This window comes from Acipenser ruthenus, chromosome 6, assembly GCF_902713425.1.
Source record: "Acipenser ruthenus chromosome 6, fAciRut3.2 maternal haplotype, whole genome shotgun sequence".
NCBI lineage: Eukaryota > Metazoa > Chordata > Actinopteri > Acipenseriformes > Acipenseridae > Acipenser > Acipenser ruthenus.
This window is the reverse complement of record NC_081194.1, coordinates 73,739,243-73,761,648: the sequence shown is the minus strand read 5'-3', so window position 1 is coordinate 73,761,648 and position 22,406 is coordinate 73,739,243. Positions and strand designations below refer to the sequence as shown.

Sequence of the window (22,406 nt, the reverse complement as noted above, 5' to 3'; positions counted from 1 at the left end):
AGTAAATAAAAAAAAAAATCACTTACATCTCAATATAAATGTTTCTATGTTTTTGTTTTTCCTAAGTGCAGGGAAGTCCAAATCTAAAACAAAGGCATTCATGCAATCCTGGAGAAGAAAAAAGAAAGAAAAAAGGGACACATTAGGCTAAATAGCAGAAGCAGACTGTTTACAGGAAAACATGTTCTAACAGGCCAACATTCACAATAACTTTATGCATGGTCTTTACTGTTCTGTACTAAACGTTTACTGTGACCATGAGATGTCTCCTAGGAAATCTATTATGAACATATTAAAGAATTTCAGGTGGCATAAATACTAGGAATATTACTGCTGTTTTAAAATTGGAGATGGTGCCAGTGTACCCAAGACAAAAATGGTTATTACAAATTCCCTAAATCATATAATCAAGTTTAATTTCCTGACTTTTCCCAGAAAGTAAATTACACTCTGACCACAATTTACAACTACTGCACGTGTGTATTTGCAGTACTGACTGCAATATGGGCACAGATCACCTTGTGGAAGGGTTCACAACCAGCGTTTCCTCTGAGCTTTTTAGATATTGAGAAACTTTTTTTTGACTGAGAAAGCATAAATTATCAGTGAGGAACTTTGACTCGCATCAATTATTTTCTTTTTTTTTTTTAATTTATATATTTTTTTATTGCCTTATACAATTTTGAAACAATATTCCAAAACAAGTATCTCAACAATTTTAGAATTTGCATTACAGTTTAACATATACAAGACATTTATTCTGGCTCTGCCTCCGATTCTCAATCATCCTCTGATTATGTATAATAAATTTAGAATTTTTATGAAGCATATATTTACCTTTATGAAGTCCGAGATCCTAGCATAACTGCATCATATATATATATATATATATATATATATATATATATATATATATATATATATACATACACTGCATGCTTAACTAGTGGTCTGTATAGCATTGCTTCACACGATTGTATAAAAACACTGGCACTGCCTTCAACCACCTTGAGAAACTTAACCTTAAGTTCTGACTAAAAAGCACACAAATCCAATAAAACCACCCAATAGTATACTCAACAGTGTAATATATCCAACTAAAATCTGTTTTAGTTGGATATATTATTACATAGTTGGATATATTATTATACCACACTTAAATAAGAAAAAAGGCTGTGCTATAGAACTATGATGATGTAACTTAACCCCACACAGGCTAACCATTATAATTTATTACTAGCTTATCAGACCGTATGGTATTTGTGGAAGGAGGGTTGTCAGATGTTTTATCAAAACTTCTCCAACATTCTTGGCTAGCAACAGCAAGTGAAGCATCGCTAGTATTGTCACTAGAATCCTGCAATGATGTTGCCCTGCAGGTTACGTTCATGCGGACTCAGAGATTATAGGCTGATCTACGCGGCCAATAGTGAGCACTGTACAAATGTGATGTGCATTTTTACAGAGGGAAATGGGCTGCAAGAGTCGACAGATGCAAATATTCTTATGTTAATGCTTTGCAAGAATGCTCTCAAAATGTTTACTTCGATTTTGGAATCTTGACTGAGGTTCATATTTATGATAACATGTGAAAGTTAGTAAACTGAGTGCGAAGGCTGTTGCCAGTTATTGCAAAAAATTTGCGCATTTTAGCCTTAGAGAGAACGATATTCACAACCCCTCTTACTGTAACTCATGAAGAGCTTTTAAATGGTTTAGGATTTTTATTTTTCACTCAGCAGATCAGCCTATAAATCGAGGGGAATTCAGGGAACCTTAATAATATTGCATCTCAGCTCAAGCAACCAAACTTTCAAACACAGAAGAACAGAAAATCCTTACTTAACATAATATTTTATTATCTTCATGTCTATACATTCAAGATTAATCAAGAGCATGTTCTAGAGCAAAGGAAAAATTAGGGGCAAGGAACAGGGACTTCTGATATTGCAAAAAAAAATATTATTTTTAAATATATAATTAATTAGAATAGTTTTAATTTTGACAAATGTAATGAGTCCAAGCCAGCCTGGTGTCTTAATGCCAGCTTATTTGATCCCTTTCATTCACCAACTCCAAATAGAAAGGACCACAATAAAATCAGTGCTTATTATTATTATTATTTATTTCTTAGCAGACGCCCTTATCCAGGGCGACTTACAATTGTTACAAGGTATCACATTATACATTATTTCACATTATACAGATATCACATTATTTTTACATACAATTACCCATTTATACAGTTGAGTTTTTACTGGAGCAATCTAGGTAAAGTACCTTGCTCAAGGGTACAACAGCAGTGTCCCCCACTGGGGATTGAACCCACGACCCTCCGGTCAAGAGTCCAGAGCCCTAACCACTACTCCACACTGCTGCACTCTACTTCTGTAATTTGGGAAAATTCCTTATGCAAGGTAGCCCTGTTTTATTTTTCACAAAGTGATCCATTCTAACGTTAGAATGTCAGGAATCTAAAACCGCCTACTTACGTAAAAGTACTGTACAGTCGCATTACCAAAATCTAAAATTCTCATTTTATGGGGTCATCATTTTATCGGGTTTTATTGCAAGTATGTAGAAATACTAGCCACATAGTTGAGAGAAAGCTATTTCCCGGGGCCACTGTGCTCCAAACACAAGATTCCCCCACCTCCCAACTCCTTACAGTACAGTAGATCCGCACTCCTACTGTATAACACCAACCTTGCTACATACAGTAGGTGGTGAATAGTTACAAAACTTCAGTGTCATAGTTCAGTAATCCAGGAAATGACACATGCTGTCTAGAGCATTGCAGATAATTCATTACAGCCAGGAAATGTGTTGTTGTACCAATTTCACTGTTCACTTCCTTTCTCTATTAAGTGCCAGCGTTCCAACACCCATCATAGGGTTCAAAATAGCATCTTTAAAACAAATAGTAATTTTTGACAATAGTGAAAATTCTCCTAACTAGGAATTTGTTCTGCACCTTCTGGAGGAGTTTGAACACTTACAGGTTTAAAAAACAAACAAAAAAAAAAACATCTTATTGAAAGGGGTGGGGGGGTAGGTAATCTGAGCAACAAATATTTAGGTACCAAGATCCTACTACTTAAACAATAACATGGACACCTGCAATTGTAGAAAGGGTTACATTTATGGGCAAAATAGTCCAAAATTCCTAAAATTAAAAACCACTTACTGATGTGTTAACTAACACAAAGAGATGAATAGAATAATTCCTCATAAGGTACTGTAGAATAAGTTATCTCTGTACTAGTGGATGAAGAATGGCTGTTGAAACCAAATTTGTTTGTGGTTTAAGCATGTTGCTTCACCTTCAGCTCACTCATTTACAAAATACCCCAAGAAGGAAAAAGACAATGGTTCTTCCACCGCTGCCCAGTTTTAGTTGGTTTGTGGCTTGAGGTGACATCAGAGGCTGCCAGAAGTTGTTTGGCCTAAATATTTTGAAACTTTCTTCGGTAAAGAATGCAAATAGGTTAGAACTTCTTGGGAAACTTGTCCTTGTCAAACTTGTAAACATGCATCTGTAAAATACCAAACTCAAATGTCTGATTTGTTGGTTTTACTAGAAGTCAGAGAAGTATCAAGAAATATTTATTTAACTGAATTTGGATTTTTGTAAATAAACTGTTTCACCCTTTTTATCACTGTTAAATAAATATAATTAACAAATACAACCGTTTAGGCCCTTACAAGTGAGCATTATACAATTATTTTAAAACCTTTAAGATTACATACTGTATTGTATGTCAATGGTGTGCAATTTTTTGAAAAAAAAACCAAAAAAAAAAACCTGTTGTCCAAGGGACAAATGCTAGAAAAATCTACTTGTTCTTCTTAAAAATCTATTTGCTCCCTCCACGTCGCACAAAACACACACACAAAAAAAATAAAAAAATAACTTGTAGGATTTTGTTTTTTGTGAACACAATTAATCAATTAGTGATTAACCGTGCAGTTCCTTTCAGTGCAGTTTGGAACACATTTGCTAGTAAATTTAAGTACTAAGAGTACAGCTATAATAAGAAATACTTGGGAATTACTCAAATATAAAAATAGGTTCTGCCTCTAAGCTGAATCCAACTACTGGGGGGGGGGGATCCCTGGGTGCCAGCTTCAACAACATTACTGGGGAGTTGGTTTCAGACTCCCACAATGCTTGACAATGCTTTTATAGCTTCCCCACATTGTCTAGATGAAGACATTTCTGAGTCAACAAACTCCTAGGTCTTTCATAGATTCCTTCTTAAATTTCAGTATCTCCCATATGGTATTTATTATGCACATTTTTATTGCCTGCGTGCAGTACCTTACACTTTTCTCTACTAAATGTCTCATTTGCAATGTGTCTGCCCAGTTGTGAATGCTGTCTAGATCATCTTGAATGACCTTTGCTGCTGCAACAGTGTTTGCCACTCCTCCTATTTTTGTGTTGTCTGCAAATTTAACAAGTTTGTTTACTATACCAGAATCTAAGTCATTAATGTAGATTAGGAATAGCAGAGGACCTAATACTGATCCCTGTGGTACTTCACTGGTTACCTCGCTCAATTTTTAGGTTTCTCCTCCAATCAATACTTTCTATTTTCTACATGTTAACCACTCCCTAATCCATGTGCATGCATTTCCTTGAATCCCTACTGCGTTCAGTTTGAGAATTAATCTTTTATGCAGGACTTTGTCAAAAGCTTTCTGGAAATCTAAATAAACCATGTCATATGCTTTGCAATTATCCATTGTCAATGTTGCATCCTCAAAAAAAAAATCAAGCAGGTTAGTTAGACACGATCTCCCTTTCCTAAAACTATGCTGACTGTCTCCCAGGATACTGTTACCATATAGGTAATTTTCCATTTTGGATCTTATTATAGTTTCTATAAGTTTCCATATAATAGAAGTCAGGCTTATTGGTCTGTAGTTCCCTGGTTCGGTTTTGTCTCCCTTTTTGTGGATCGGTATTGCGTTTGCAATTCTCCAGTCTGTTGGTACAACCCATGTCAAGAGACTGTTCCATGTCAAGAGACTGTTGCATGATCTTGGTTAGCGGCTTGTAAATAACTTCTTTCATTTCTTTGAGTACTATTGGGAGGATCTCATCCGGCCCAGGGGATTTATTTATTTTAAGAGCTCCTAGTCCCTTTAACACTTCAGCCTCTGTCATGCTAAAGTTATTTAAGACTGGATAGGAACAGGTCAACATGTGGGGCAAGTTGTCTGTATCCTCCTTTGTAAAAACTTGTGAAAAGTAATCATTTACTATATTTGCTATTTTTTTCTCTTCGTCTATGATTTTGCCAGTTGTATCTGTTAGACATTTTACCTAATATCGCTTCTGTTCAAATCTAGTAAAAAAAAAAAAAAACATTTTTAATGTAGTGTTTAAAAAAAACAAATGTAAATATGGTAAATAGCAAACAAGGTTAGAAAAAAAGAAAAAGAAAAATCATAAAATGGTTTTGCCAGGAAAAGTTTGTCTTGAAATGCTTCTAAACAGTAAACTTACTTTTTTTTTTTTTTTTTTTTTAAAACATCCAACAAGTACTGTACACACTCGACTCAAAAATAATTTTATAAAATTACACAACACAATTTTTTCTAATCTGCTAATACCTTTGCGATTATGGTGTTTTTTTGTCGTCGTAGCTTTACTAGATTGCTGCATTTAACTGTCAGGTTCATGCATTAAGAAAACAGCATCACTTATTTGCTAATTTACAAAAAATGTAAATAAATACCTTAAGTTTAAAAGATTAGCATTTGCGTTGCTTGAGGCTCTCTTGCCATTTCTGGGCTTCTTAACCAACAGAAGATCAGCTTTCCCTAAAGCTAGTCAATTAGAAGTGATAGGAGTGGGACGTAAACGCTTTTAAAAATGTTTGTGTGTTGGTGCTTGACTTCCGCAATTAAGTTTTCAGAAACTTGCGTGGCTCTCTATAAATATACCCGGAGTGTCTTTCTAGCTACATAATGAACACAGGAAAAATAAAAACTACTTGTCCGACAGGCAAAGTATAACAGCAAAACTTGTTGTCCCTCACACAAATCTTGTTGTCCAGGGTGTTGGGCGATATGAATTGCACACCCCTGTATGTGGAGGACATCCCTTTCCTTCTCCCACGATTAACAATTTTGCATTTTATATTTTTGTATATGATTATTGTTTTATTAGAAGATTTTTAGTTAATAAGCTATCAAGCAACACCTTCACTTTGGAACTCACTTCCAAATTGTATCCGGAATTCTGAGTTAGTATTTTTAAATCTAAGTTCCAAACTTGTTTCTTGGATTTGTCCCTTTACTAGCGAGTAGTTTGGTGCTCTTCTGGCTTGCTGTTTAATCTTGGAAAGCGCCCCGGTATGCTTGCAAATGTTGGACGCTATATAGATGAAACCTGTATGGTATGGTGCTACAGCAAAATTATTTTTAAGACGGTTATTCGCTGAGAAGTCAGCTTTCCAACATTTTGGGTATAAAATACTTGAAGCACTTGGAAAACAAAGTGTGGTTTTTTGCCAAGGCAATTACTTTGGTTTCAGTTTATTATGCAGGGCGGTTATTAATAGTAACTAGAATGTTACAGTATGCACAGTATTTGGAAGCCAGCTGATGAACACGATTTGAAAAAAATGTAAGACAAATAGCTAGATAAACAGATAGATAAAAATAAAAAAAAATGTTGTCTATTGTTTTGTATCTCTCTGCTTTCAAAAGTATACTTTCCAAAAAAAGGTACTTTTTGGATGGAACATTAAAAGATAAATCAGGACTACAATAATTAAAATCCCCCACAAAATGCCCGTAACATACTCTAATCATAATTCCCAATGAAAAAACAGTGATGCTGCAACTCTCGGAGCAAAAATAATAGGCTACTCCTGGACTGTAATCCACTGAACAGCTTCCTTTTAAGGAACAAAAACGAGAATACAGTATGAGCAATTACAGTACAGACTTTGTCAATTGTGTATGAGACAGTACTGTGAAGTGGACAATAAGATTCTTACTGAAGTTTAATAGGATTACAAGTCTGGTGTGAAGGCCATGAACTGCAGCACTACAGTACAGACTAACTGACAATGGCTAGACAACAGAGCAGGATTTCCTATGGGTGGGGTCGATGAAATTCTTGATCTAAAATGCACTTCAATCTACTCAGTCTTCCTGCAACAATGGCTTGACAATGAAATATTTACTGTATGTGCTGCATTTAAATAAATGGATCCCAATACCATTTTTGCTTTCTTCTGTACTGCAAAGCCATTCTAGCAGTCACATTTGTACTGCAGCAAGATTACCAACAGGAGAGCAGTTAAACAGTAAATCAACAACATACCGTACTGAGGTGGTCATGCAGTATTTTCCACATTAAAAATGCTTGCAAATATGAAAATACATCAGATTAAAAAATAACTGTTCTTAAATAAAGAACATGACTAACATTCTTCACATTGGTCACGGTTGAGCCAATTACAGCAAGACATTTTATACAAAAATATGGTTTCTTTTGGTGAACAAAATCATCATCAAGACAATAACAAAGTATTCTGTCCCAACAAGTTACAGTAAATCAGATGAACTAAATATGGCAGCCATATTAGGTCACTGATCAATATCATGGTTGCTACTGTAACACAATTACAAAAGCATGCATTCAAATGTAGTCACCATCTCAAAATGGTCTTTCTTTTTTGTACGGTACAGTGCAGTGTATGAGAAACAGATTTTAGACATATCATTGTGTTTGAATTAATTGTGGAAGTATTTGCAAACTGGGGGAATACAGTAACAAATAAAAACATATCTCTTCTGCCATTTAACAATGAATTGTATTTAATTAATTTAATTGTGCTGTGCTGTCTTTCTGTGCCATTTGTCATTCAAACAAAAGTTTTAAACTTACGAGGAAAAATAACCGGAGCTTGCTGACATTTCAGTGCTATGCTTTCTCGATCGCTGGAACGGAAACGTGTGCCAACATTAGAGGATCCTTTTTCGCAACCAAAACTAAAATATCATGAGCTGCGACAACGATGACATCTCTGGTGGTTACAGCTCTATAAATGAAGGCATGTGAACATTCCAAACTATATAAAAATGTAAATTAAATAATGTATTTATCAAAAAGCGTACACTGCCCCTGTTCAAAATTTAGCTCAAAACCTGTTTATAAAACTAGGGAATACTATATGTAACATGTAAACACAGTGAGAAAATCTGCAAATAGAAAAAATGTAATTGCACGCACCACCCTTCTGAAATACAGTTTATATACATATTTTTATTGCCTAACAGTAATACAGTCATTTGCGTAGGGTTTATACTAGTGCTGGGACAAATATCAGAATATTCAAACACATTTTTTTTACATGTATTCAGATGTTCGTATTCGCTACAAATTACAAAAATGCAGTGCACTTATTTACCGGCAAATGAAAAAGAGCTGTGTGTGATATGTGAGATTAATATAGATATAAAAGAAACACAATCAACACAGCAGCTCTTGAGCCTTTATTTAAAAGTTTTAGACAGCAAAAAGTAAACAAACCAGATTATGTGCGTGCACACGCATAGCGATCTCTATGGAAAGCCATCTGGAACAAAAATGCGCTGTGCTGCTTTAGAGCGCACCAGAATCTCATGGGACAGAAAAAAGGCAAGCACTTCATTCTGCCTCACTGACAGTACCCAACTTCATGAAAATGTTGTGTAGTGATTTTTATATACTGTATATATTTTGTTGCAACTTTGTTATGTGGAACGTAATAAATGTGAACCAAAACAGTGAGTTTTTTCCCCCTTCACTTTATAAACACCATTTCCATGTTTGTTTTATTTGAAGTGTTTAAAGTCAAATTTCAGTTTTCGTTTGCTTGTTCAGCTACAAAAAGGCACAAGTATGTTATTACTTTATGAAAACGTGTCAATGGCCACTGTTTACTGTGAAGAAACGGCAATGTCAAGGAATGAATGAAAATAAATAAATACATAAATAAAATGTGCTATCAACTTTATGTACTATTTATTTTGGGAATAAACAAAACGTCTAACTTGAGCTGCTATTTGGCATCATTTGTTTTGTGGTTAATTCACTGGGGTAAAGTAAGTCCTACCCAACTTATTCTTCACTCCTGAGATATGTTTCTATTTTGAAGTGCTACATATTGTAAGGTCTTGCTGTAAAATAAAGGCACACACACAGGTGCCACGGCCACGCCCCCTGCTGCTACGCTGTCTCTGCCTGTTCAGAGCAATTGAATGACTCAGGCTCCCCAGGAATTCTGTACAGCCGGGCGGCAGAACATTATAGCCGGGCGCACTTATCGGAAAATAAACTTGCCTTACCTTAAATATATAATACGACAAAGAATTCTAATAATGTGTTGTCTTTCGTTGACTTTTCACTTACTTTTTAGCTTAATTATTGAGCTTATTGCTTCATTTAAATTGTTTTCTTTATGTTAAGTTTTCAGGGCTTTTTGTTAATGTACATCTTTTTGTTTTTCGCTATTATACATTTTTGGAATGCAACTGTTCATTTTAAAGATTATTATTATTTTTTTAACAGTACTCACACACGTTTGGTCACCATCATAACTGTTGCATGAAACCGCAGTGTAATAATCCAGCACCTCTGCACTTAAGCATTTGCATGTCAGCTGACAGCAGCTGATCCCATTACGCCTTTCTTCTTAAAGGTGTACAGCCTCTATAAATGAACCTCCAATGTTTTTTTGTTTGTTTTTTTGGTGCATATGTATAGCTATTATGTACTACATATCACCTTACAGTACAATAATACGACAAAAAACGGACTGACTGATAATACCCGAAAATAAACGTAATATTTTTTTAATGAAGTAGCCGGCGCAAATACATTACGCGGTGGATTGCACCGATCTCTGGCTTATTTTGACCACCTGCATTCATTGTCACTATTTTTGCTTTGAAAATAATTGGCTATTTTTTTAGCAGTCATTTTTAACGTTTTAGCCTCCAAGTGCTTAACACAGAAAACCTGCCGCTTCAACTCTGATTGGTTAAATGTTGTGTTAAGACGTAACACAGCTGTTATGTGGTTCCAAGATTTTTTTCACTCAGCAACGCGAAACTGATCTAGACAGTAGCATCTGCAAGACGGACGGATCAGGTTTTTTCAGCCAGAGCGCCCCGCCCCGCCCCGCCCCGCCCCGCACCGCCCGGCTGAAAAGGCCTGGGGAGAACCCTGTGGCTATTATTACTTTTTAAAAAGCGAATGAATATTTCAGTTATGAGCGAATAGCCGAACATGACAATCCTGTGTTCGTCCCAGCACTAGTTTATGCTCATAATAAACAGGTCACATGTTCATGTCCAAGTTTTTGAAGTGTATTAAAGCTTAATCTTTCAATTGTTTCCTTAGCAGTTTACATATCAGGTTAGCAAATATTTACACAAAGTACTCTATGTTAGTGACATTCTCCCTTGCCATGGTTAAAAATTCAAAATTAGCACTATCGATAACAAATTCTTAATTGGGCAAGCAGTTTTCTAAATATGCAAAAATCTTATGCTACATAAAAAGCCTCCTATACTGTACCCAGAGAACAATAACCGAGTCCTTAGGAAGTATGGTCACTGGACTTGTAGACCTACAGTATAATGCAACAGCCCTTTATGCATTATACACATGGCCAATTCAGATTACAGTACAACATACAGTAAGATACAGTAGGTATACACAGTCTCCCCATGTACTGTAATGCCTAGCACATCTCAAAAAACAGACTCTGTACACATCTTTACAAACTTTATTATCCAACATAAAGTTTATGGGGTCATAAACCCCTCACACAGTGCATGGTGGTTCTTCAGCTGACTCCAATAAAGATTAACAAAGCATGAATCACGTACCAAATTAGCCTATAGTAAACAACCATTTCACAGAAAGAGAAATCCAAGAATAAAGTTTAATAGTTGGTTTCAAATAGTTGCATATAGAGAGTTCAGAACATTCTTATAAGCCATGCTGTTAGTATATAGCTATGGCCAAAAGTTTTACATCTCCTAGAATTTCTACACAATCACACATTGTGCTTGTATTTGTATTTAAAATATACATTTTACTAACCAACACAACAAACGGCTTTAACCACAATCCATACAAGTCTTATTAAATATAGCTGCATTTTGTCATTCTCTATGTTTTCTTTCATTACGGTGTGTTTATAAATTAATTTATAATCTAGGGCTGGCAATGGAACGTGAAACAAGCAATGCCACCTTCGAAGAAAAGAAACCCACTGTGTCGTAAATGCAATCTAGAATATTCAGCACTGGGATTTATATTTACTGGATCTGAGGACGACCCAAAGACCCAGTGCGTTATTTGTCAGGAGGTTTTGTCAAACAAAGCTCTTAAACCTGCAAAATTGAGACACCATTTATCAACAAAGCATCCGGAATGCAAAAAAAAAAAAAAAACTGTACTTTAAACAAACAAAAAAAATGGGAACTTTGCCATCAGCATCTTTCAATGCGCAAAATGACAACACTGCTTGATAGTGGTTTGAAAGCGTCTTTCCTGGTTTCTCTTAGGATCGCAAATTCAAAAACAAAAAACAAAAAACAAAAAAAAACACAGTTGGTGGAGAGGATCTTGTGATGCCATGTGTAAGGGATATATGTGAATGTTTGTTTGACTGAAGCAGTAAAAAAACCCAAAAAACTAACTGTTCCCATTTCAAGCAATACAGTTTGTCGTCGCATTCAATACATGTCACTCGATATAGAAGAGCAACTTGTTCAATGTCTTTGAGGCCAGAGGTTCGCCATTCAACTTGATGAATCCACAGACATTGCTGGTTTAGCTCAATTAATGGTTTATGTGCAGTATCATTGGGATGGAGAAAGCACTGAAGGTTTTCTTTTCTGCAAATCGCTGGAAAACTAGGGTGAAGACATGATTAAAAGTTCTCGATACTTTCATATCTTGACATTGTTTAAACTTTTCTGATTGTATTGGGATATGCACAGATGGCAGGGGTACACAAAGGCGTAACTCCGCAGGTAAAACAAGTATCCCCAGCAGTATGAGCAACCCACTGCATTGTACACTGAGAAGCATAGCTCATCATTTGGAGCCAGAACAAAACAGTGTTCTGACAGATACAGTGAAAACTGTAAAACTTTGTTAAAGCAAGGCCACTTAATTCTCGCATTTTTGCTGCACTTTGCAAGGAGATGGGAGCTGATCCCATCCAACTCTTGCTGCACACCGAGGGCCGGCTGGCTGTCTCGTGGACGAATCTTGCAATGGGTATTGGAGCTGGAGGAATTCTTGTCAAACACAAACTACAGCCATGCAAGCCAATTTAAAGACCTAATGTTTCTTGCAAAACTTGCATATTTAGCCGATATCTTTATCTTTAATATTTCTCAGTAATTCTGAGACTGGATTGTCCAACATTAAAGCTGTTTTGGCAACTCAAGTTACTGATTTGGATACACAATTTGAGACTTACTTCAAAGACACCTCGCATTGATGAACTGCTAGCGAAGATTCAAGCCAGGGATCTCACGTTAGGTAAGTTATATAAATACTTTACTTTTGGCTGCCGAGTGCGCCCTATAGCTTGGATATCGCCGTTTCGAATACAAGCTATGCCACTGACGACCGTGGACGGGAGTGGGGAGTCCTTGGAAAAAATGGCAAGTGGTCCATGGAAAAAATCCAAACACCAAAGTGGTCTCTACATTGAAAAAGGTTGGGAACCCATCTAGTAAACTCTTAACAGCAAGCATTTGTATTTAAAATATAAATTTAACAATTAAAGCTTTTGAATAATCATAGCCTCACACATTTGCATTAAAAAGGCTACAACAAAAACATAAAGCTTAACTATTTTGGCAGTTTACAATGAATATCTGAAGACAAATGAAGACTGAAGCCCTATTCACACGGGACTAAAAATCACCACATAAACAGGTGATTTTAGAATTTTTTCCGACATCTGTGAAATTTAACCCAGGGAGGACCATCCATTTCTTTTTATCCCCGATAATTCGCAGAGGTGTTGCGATTTTTTTACAGGACATTTGGACCTTCTGTAAAATGTCAAACTCAGACGTCCGGTGTCTTTTTACTCCTGTGTGAATCAACCATGTCAGTGTTATGTTAGAATTGATACAGCATTTCCGTGGGGAATTCGACTCAAAGCAAATACCAGACTTTACAATAAACCATAATACAATATTAAAATTGGTAGGATCTGTCCCGAGATTCTACAGTTCAGTAAAACGCAACGACTGGGCATAACCAAATTGGGGATCATGGGAAAATACAAAACATAAATCGGCAACTCTTAAATGAATGCTTTGAACTGTGCATTTGAAGGTATGTATGGAAATACCACTCAAGGGACAAAATGGTTATTCTAGCCTTTGGAAAAGGTGGTACAACAAAATGTGTTATTTACACCCGGTTCACCGTTTACAAATCATGGACAAAAGTGCCTTCTCTGGCCACAACATCGCATTTCATTTTGAATTTACCGACTTCTTAATGAAAACCAATCCATGTCTGGGAGGTTACTAGACGTACTCCACTTTTGACCAACTCTGAGGATGGCGCACGTTTCAGAGGACGCGTGTGTCCGTCTTCATCTCTCCCCAGTCAGCACGGGGGTGGCAGAGACGGGCCAGGTTGAAATGAAAATAATTGGGCATTTCAAATTGGGGAGAAAATCTGAAATAATTGGCGATTCCAAATTATTAAAAAAGAAAAATAGGCATGACATATTACTGAGTACATGTTGCTCTCTTTCTGACTTTCCACTCAACTTTACTTGCTCCCTTGAATAAATATACTTTCTACTTAGACAGATCACTCTCTTAAGCCCAAAATATACTGCAGAACCAGCCTAAAGGCATACAGTGCATGGTAAATGTTGCTGTATTTTTTTTAGATACTGTTAAGAATTAGGCAAGTAATGAGGAGCAAGAAGATAACTCATTCAGGGTTTCCTAACTTGGTTTTACGATGGCGCCATCCTATAAATGTGATTTGTCCCATTATCGATTTTTGGAATTATATTTACTACAAGTATACCAATAATACTGCCTCCAAAAATAGGAACCTAAACCAAATTTAAAGAATACAGAATTCTGCTTTTTAAAAGCCTTTTAAAATATAAATGCTGTACAAATTAAACTACTCTTGAGTGGTCTTAGACAACCCTTGATAATGCACTTGATCTTTCACCTCTTGAAGGTTAAATCCAAGATGTAAACAAATGTTTTAGTCTTGGCTGCACGGGTCTCCATCAGAATATTATACGCTGCAGTCAACTTAAGTGCATTTAAAGTCAAGCCCTTGCAGAGTGCATTAACTGGGATGCTTTATTTTTTACATGACTTCATTACTCTCATATTACAGCAGTTGCATTAATACTGCTTTGTCATTCCATGGGAGATCAACACATGGCCAAAGCATCACGTACTGATAATTAAACAAATGTCAGCGTACTTACTGATGATACAGCATTCAGAAATTGACAAACTGTTTTTTGTTTTTTTTTGACCAATGTGACCTTCACTTCCCTGATGAGAGGTCAAATCGTTTTGACCAACAAATGCAAACTTGCATTCATAACCTTTGCTTTACTTAAGCTACATGCTGTGCTCATTTTAAAGCTCTTTCCTAACACTTTCAAATGGTATGCCACTAAATATTGTAAATTAACTTCAACCCAGTTGATTAGATCACCCTGAACTAATCAACTGAAAGATGTTACCCTCTTGCTTCTGTACATTCACCCTGGAAGGTGCACATCTGGTCCAGAACTGAAAGTTACAGTATACTTTTAATTTCAAATTAAGAAAGATCCATGTTCATCAGGACCCAACGGTGATGCAGCTTTTACAGTGTATTTCAATATAATTGGATCAACCTCTAAATTGATTGATTATGGCTAGAAGGATGTAATGGTACTGCAATTTAACAGGTAAATGACATACAGTTTGTCAAAATAGGCCTACATGCTGGGTTTAGCAATACACAGTTTTGAACATTTACATGCCAATATACATTTTCTTTGAAATAATCACAACACATGCTGTGTGTATGTAATTTTATATATTTAGACAACGTTTTTGCAGTTAACAAAATTAGAGTAAATTATCATAACAAAAGTTAAAAATAAAATGAAAAACAGGTAGATGCCAGTTAAAAATGCTGCAAAAAATTACAAAGTAGCCTGTCCTCAAATGAGGAGAATGGCACTTCATGGGTTAAGGGTTCCTAAAGCAGTCATATAAAAACTAGTTTTCAGCTAGGGTCAGTTCTTCATTCAACTCTAAAGAACAGATGTAAGCACTGACTTTCTGAAACATGGCATTTCGGAATGATCAATTCCCAAACATTCCACAGAGACAGTGAAATTCTTGAAACGGGAAACAAATTCTCGGTAACTGAAGCAGTAGAATTAGTTTTTTATTTTGTGTTTTTAGAACAACTTGTCTTATCATAAAGGGACTAACGACAGTATATGCTCAATTCTAGTGAGGTACTGTACCACAGTGTAATAAACAATTTAAAAAGACCAAAAGTTGTTCATGAAAAGTTAATTGTATTTTTGGCTAAAATGATTAAGCCTCATATCCCTGGAACCCTAGTCGGAGACTCAAAAAAACTGCATGCTGCCTTGCAAGATTTCAAACCGAATGACCCAACTCTGGATTCAAACAATATTAGGAGACATACTGTATTTACTGCATGCCTTTTACTACGGAAAAACAGCTGATTTCTGGTCTTATCCATATGGAGCTCTCAAGAATTAATTTAGTCATTGATCTATAGGAAGACAGAGTGTGATTAACATAAAATGATCATAAATAGTTTTGGTTTATACTTCAAACATCTCCTGTACTGTAGCTCTGCACTGTAAAATGTAATGTTCACACTCCAGGACTTGACATTTTATCTGCGATTAACAGACCTTTATGACCACAATGACGTCTTAAGTACAAAACTACTGTAGAGAGCTCCTAGACAAAGCAGATGAGCCAAAATGTACAAAAAGGCAAGTTACATCATCCAATACATTAAATACAGTATGCTGATGCTAAAGTTTATTGAGTAACAAAAAAAGGGTAATCTGAAAGCCAGGTGTGTCTGATTTTTTATAACCTGACATTCTGATAGACATTTAGACATGATTTGCACAGTACACCCACAGAATGCACAAGTAAAGCTGCAACATTACAGTACATACCAGTATACCCCTGGGTTCTGGATACACGCTTCTCTATGTACAGTATACATGCAAGTGTGACAGAAGGACATACATGACCTCTGTGTACAGTAGGCAACGATTCTGACACTACACTGCAGTTCTTTAGATAAAATGTGTTCACTAGTGCCTCTTTCTTAGCATGAGGTTCCAGCAAACTTTTTTTCTATCTTTGTAAGCTACGCTTCCACTTCAGGACATGCCCTGGAATGGGATGCAACTCAAAATAGGAATCCTAGAAACAGAGACTGATGCAACAGCTGACACAAGATTCTGAGCTTCCTGCAGCTCCTCGTTCAACCCACCCTGCTGCTATGCATCTCCACAGTCCGCAGTCCTCAGCATCACTTGCTACTTCAATCTTCAGACACATTTCTTCACAAGAAGTTCTTGATATTGCTGCAATTGCCCCTCTAACTGTTAAAAATAATATTACCAATTGGAATTTCTTTCTGCCTACTTTCAACCATAAACTGACATTGAATTCAAAGCTTCAATTTCCAGATATGGTCTGCTCACAATTAACACTTTTTTTTTTTTATCTATTAACATTAAAATTATCATTATAAATCTTCAGACGAAGTAGTTGATTAAAACGGTCAACACACACAACATTTATGAGTTAGGAAGACAATGACGGAACAAATCAGGCTTTCACTGGCACAAATTTATAAAAACAAACACTGTACTATTAGTTTGTTGATCAATACAGTCTTTAAAAGATATGTGTAGAGTGGGATAACTCTTGATGTTAAGTGCTAATTTCAGAAGCTTTTGAGAATACTGAAAAAGATGTACTCCCCAAATACCTATAATCATGGCATGACTGTGCCCTGTAGTGTACCAATTGATTTTGCAATTCATTAAAAAGTCAAAGCTACTTTAATAAATCTAAATAGAAAACATAGACTCCATTATATGCCTACTAAGTAAATGCTGTTAAATTGCCAGTAGTCAGCAATTTCTTCCTTTTGCCAGCAGTAATTTATGGAATAGATTGCAATTTAGATTCACGGTGCTGACTCCAGCCCATTTAGAATAAAAGGTGGAGAAAAGACAACATCACCGATTGAAGTATTCTTGGAATCTGCAAAAGGTGCAATGTTTTTTTTCTTGTTCAAAGAACCAAAACAAAGACGGTGTATTGTCATTCAGCTTGTCACACTTGCAGAGATTGATGTGAAACAGGGAATGCAATTAGTCTGAACTCTGTAGTACTGTCGCCTGTACATTACATTACCTACAAGGCTGGATGGGGTCTGTGACAGCATGTCATGAGGATGCATAGAAACGTTCTAATGACATGGCAAGGACATTAAAGCTGAACCTACCGATTATGATAAAGCAACCCGTTAATTATTTCTTACAATGTTGCTAGGTTTGTACCCTGCAACCAGTCCTGATTTTCACAACTCCTTTTGTTTAGTTATATTACTGAAATGACCAGGTACCAGGAATGTAATCAGGCCCCTGCTCAAACAGCTCTGAACTGACTGCACTCATCACACCTTGAATAAGCCTCACCTGTCTGTAGGTTCACTAAATGAGGATTTCATTCAGCAAAAGCAGATGAACAGTTTATTTAACAGGAGTCTGACTGTTAAACCCCTGGCTTCTGATTATTTAAATAGGACTGGATGTAAGACTACTGTAGTTCAAGTTTCTAAACCTGCACAATATCACTTGGTAAAATAAAGAACTTAACAACTACATTATTATAAAACTAAAAAGTAATGAATAACCTATTACATGACTTGTAAGCACTGCATTGACAGTTAATTTAAAAAGCACACATTTAAGTGGCCAGAAACACTTAACTTTACCCCTAGAACAGGCTCAATCCCTTTTAACAAAATCGACTAGAAATCAGAGTAGTCTTTTTAGGTGAAAGAACCTTACTTTAAAAGGATTTTTTTTTTTTTATGTTCCCTAAGAGGGCGTATGCCTCAAATGTACATCTTCTACTGCCTCCATAACCTACCATAGCAGCTATTTTGCATTCCTACAGTATCCAGCGGACATCATGTGCAAAACTATAAAGATCAATTGAAAAGCTGTTTAACAATAACTGGATTTTGTATGATTTTGAAACTTGTATTTAACAAGTTCCTCTATAACCTGGACAGGGGGGGTAGGTGCTCTATAAAATGCATTCTTAAAAAACCCACACACCCTATATCTTGTTCATGTCCACACAAATGACCATGAGGTACTGTATGCATATCTTCTCAAATTACTATGGCTGGAATATGCCGAAAGATTTAATTGAAATTTAGTGGCGAATGGAACAAGTGACAGAGATGCAGGAGGGAGACCCAGAGCGCTTGCATTCCTATGCCTTGCACAATCTGCTGTGTTTCGTCTCTGCTGACATTTCTCTATTCACCTACATTTTCTAACTTAAACAACGGGATACAGTATGAAGAGTTCAGGAAGCTGACACACAATGTGGCAATTGACTCAAAACCATGTTTAGTCCCTTAACTCTTGTGTTCAACACTTGTCAGTTGAATGTGATTCGACAGGAATTTTAATGTAGCATATGCTGGCTGCCAACAACAGGGTCCAAATCAAGCACTGCAGTTGGGGATCTATAAGGCAACTGTTTTTGTTAAGAGAGCAAGAAGCAATAAAGCACCCTGTTAGTACAATTGTGTTAACAGAGCAAGGAGCCATCAAACCCAATCGGTCTAACACACATTATAAATTAATAGATTTACTGTATGAGAATATTCATTTGAGAACACACATTGGTGATACTGTATTTACTGTACTGTGTTAGGCAAACCCCTTTCTAGTTGTGCTTAACTGGGGTCATCTTGTACATGGGAAAAGTACTGAAATATTGTAGAACAAATGTACATTTACTTATTTTTACCAAGTTAAGACAGTGTAAGCAGTGCTATTTTTCCTTTCTATTTTTCCTTCCTTTACAAGTGTCTTCTTTTATTGGCCTGCTAAGATGCCTCTTGACATAAAATACAAAACTGGGTAAACTACATTAATGTATAATAAAACTGATTTTAAAGTGACAGCGTTCTCAACTAGGTCAGCATCCATTACAGTTCTTCTAAAAGGAAAGACCTGTACCAGCTGGCAGGACAGTATTCACAAACCCGGCTCAATAGGCTTTCTATATATTCAAACTTCAATCAGTCAAACAATTAATGAAGTCCTTTTTATTCAACAGAAAACAAAGTATGAAAAATGTTAAGTTTAATACATCCAATAGCTACCTTTAGAGTCTCTGCCCTTTACAGTATTACAAGACCAGCAGTTCTTACCCCTTCCATTCCATCACAATTTGCTTGCCATGGCCTATAAGCACACAGACAATATTTAGGTAACAGTAAAACTTCAGATCCGGTCTAATATGTCATGATGTTCATGCATATTGTGTAATTTTTAATGAACTGTTCAAGACAAATGAAAATTCGTAATTTAATGTGGATTACCAGTACGATTAACATGATAAAACAAAAAAATGTAAAATGATTTATATTTATTGACGTGCTCTGCTACAGTAAGTATTTCCCAATAAGTTTACCAGTGTTTACACACTGTAGCTAATATAATAGGCTGTACTTAAAGTCACCCTCTTAAATACAATGTTGCAATTTGAATATCAGACAGAAAATGCCATGGGGAACTACAGTACATCAGCCAGTGAAAGTAAAACTACTGGAGAAGCATATCCCCCCTGGTTCGGTTTGTTTTCCTAAGCCATCCCAGATATACCGGAATGTACCTTACTTTGTCATATTACAATAAAGTCGACAGTAAGTCACTGTAGACAAAGATTTGTTTAGGTATTAAACGGTCATCTTTCTCAATCGGTGATACGTATACCATTGCACAGACAAAGTTCATATGTTACAGTGAAAGTGTGACATCAGTGATTGTATAGAATCACTGGTTGCGTATGGGTAGATGTATTTTTTATTTAAGTTTATAAATTTGATAAACATTTTAAATGCATTTATAGTTTAAACTGCATACTCAATTTTTGTAACTATTATAATGTTTGCTTTTTCTTTGCGTCCATTTAAGTTGTTCGCCATATGTTTGTTCATTTTGATTAATAAATAATTTAATAATACAAGTCTCTTGTATTTTGCCTATATTCTGGCTGTACTAGCTTACAAGACTCATTTTAAAAACAACAATATCATTGATTTAGATTAAATTATGAGTGCTAATGTAAAATACTACAGCAACTCCTTTTAATACCAATCTATTTTCGTTTTAATTGTTATTTTGTATGATTTTATACATTTTTCACACTTTCACTAACTTGTGACAGTGAATGTGTACAATCACTAGTGATTTTATAGAATCACTAACAATTGTGTACAACAGAGTTCAGTTTCATACATTCACTAAACTGGCCAGTGATTGTATAGAATCGCTAGGGATTCTACATCTCTGGATTTCACACTTTCACTGTAACACACACACAGTATACTTATGGAACTGCCAAATGCGTGCAGTATTTTTATTCATATAAAGTACTACACTACAAAAACAGTATGTTTTTTTAATTTTCATTTGGGGGCTACTCGTAACTTTATAATATTTTCTTTATTCAGATACCGGTAATGTATTTATTTTACTATATTGTGCATACGTCCAAAACATTTAACACAATTTAGGAAATAATATTGGTATTAAATATTATTAACTTGGTTAAGTTTTAAACGACAACTTCAAGATACCCTTCCAAATATAAAAAATGAGATTTTAAAACGCTGTATACAACGAAGTATGTTTTATGGTGATGTAGCTACAGTACCAATTGCGTTATTTCTTTGGTTTTGTTTATTTAGCCACAAAAAAACAGTCCCTGTATTTACGACATCAACCAGCCTAATGCTATGCACTCACGTCAATGCACAATTGTTTCTGTCACATGAATGGGGACATTCATTTTTAAAAAAGGAAAAAAAAACACAGCACTCCTGTTCGTACATTTCTAAATGAGGTGTGTCATTCCTATTTTTATTGCAAGACAGAGGGCTAAGAATTGAAAACTATAAACCTTACTCTGTTCAGTTTATGTTGCGACGATTAGCTGCAGCGCTAAAGTAAAAGAAAATGAAAAGAAAACATGGGAGTGTTTAAATATTAATCTTAATAGTGAAAACTTACCAGTAAACTTTCAAAGTTGATCGGAGACCTGGGGTCCTTGATCATAACTTCCAGTTTTCTCTGCCGGGTTTCTACACATTTCTCCGCCGAGGCCGACATTTTAACAAGTCTGTCCAAATAGTGTAACCCTTTCCTTTATCAAAATCCGGAGGATTTTCTCTGTAAACTCTTTCTTTGTTGTCAGTCAGTGCCTCTGGGCCTAAAAAACGAGCCTCAGAGAGGCCGCCCTGGGAAACTGACTTCAGACTGTCTCTGGTCTCAGGGTGGGGAAAAAAAAAAGAAAAATAAACTTAACAAAAATTAAACAGAGCGCGAAACGACACCGAGTCTATGGGAAAGCCCTTAACGCTAACAAACATAAAAGTTCCCCTAGCATTTTTAAAAAGTCCAGTGTGTTTCACCGGCGTAAAGTGTTTTAATTAGCTCTCTGCAAGCAACAGGGCGTTTTCTTCGCTCTCCCAATTTGGGCGGACCGGACTGCCTCTCCAGTCAATTTCAAATGTCTTCTTTTCAAGCCTGAAAATCAAAAAAACATTCTTCTTTCTTTTTCACCAAACGAAATGTAAACCCAAACCACATTCCTGCTGGGACACGAGAAGCAGTCGTTTTAATTCAAACAGATCTCTTCACACACTGACGGGTGTTCCTCTGCAGGAAAAGTCCTCTTTTTTTTCCTCTCAACTTTTCAGTGTAATTTGTTTCCACATGATGTCAGTTGGTATGTGTTACCTCCTCTTGTCCTCCATACTTTTCTCCAACTCTCTCATTCTTCTGACATCAACACACAAACACAACCTCCTTTACCCACAACCCTCTTCTTTCCATGGGTCCAACAGCCTCCTCTGCTAAACAGAAGGTATTCTGCTCACGAAGAATAGCATTGGCCTTACTCATTCACTAAACTTTACTGAGTGACGGAGCTATTGACGCTGCTGCAGGATATTTACTAGCAGTACAGTACAGGACATGCTCGCATTT

The 22,406-nt window shown here is 36.0% G+C and overlaps 1 protein-coding gene across 5 annotated transcripts in view; it reads right to left on the bottom strand.

The window, feature by feature from the left end:
* rock2a (rho-associated, coiled-coil containing protein kinase 2a) overlaps positions 1-22,406 on the bottom strand; it is a 62,820-nt gene extending 40,414 nt beyond the window's left edge. For 3 of the 5 annotated variants that reach the window (XM_034017012.3, XM_034017010.3, XM_034017011.3), the window contains exons 1-2: positions 21,429-22,406; positions 27-108 (exon numbers count right to left, since the gene is read on the bottom strand). In XM_034017012.3, the coding sequence (XP_033872903.1) occupies positions 27-108; positions 21,429-21,527 (181 nt within the window). In that variant the 5' untranslated portion in view covers positions 21,528-22,406. The remainder of the gene's footprint in view (positions 1-26; positions 109-21,428) is intronic. The other 2 variants (XM_034017014.3, XM_034017015.3) reach the window with 2 other exon arrangements.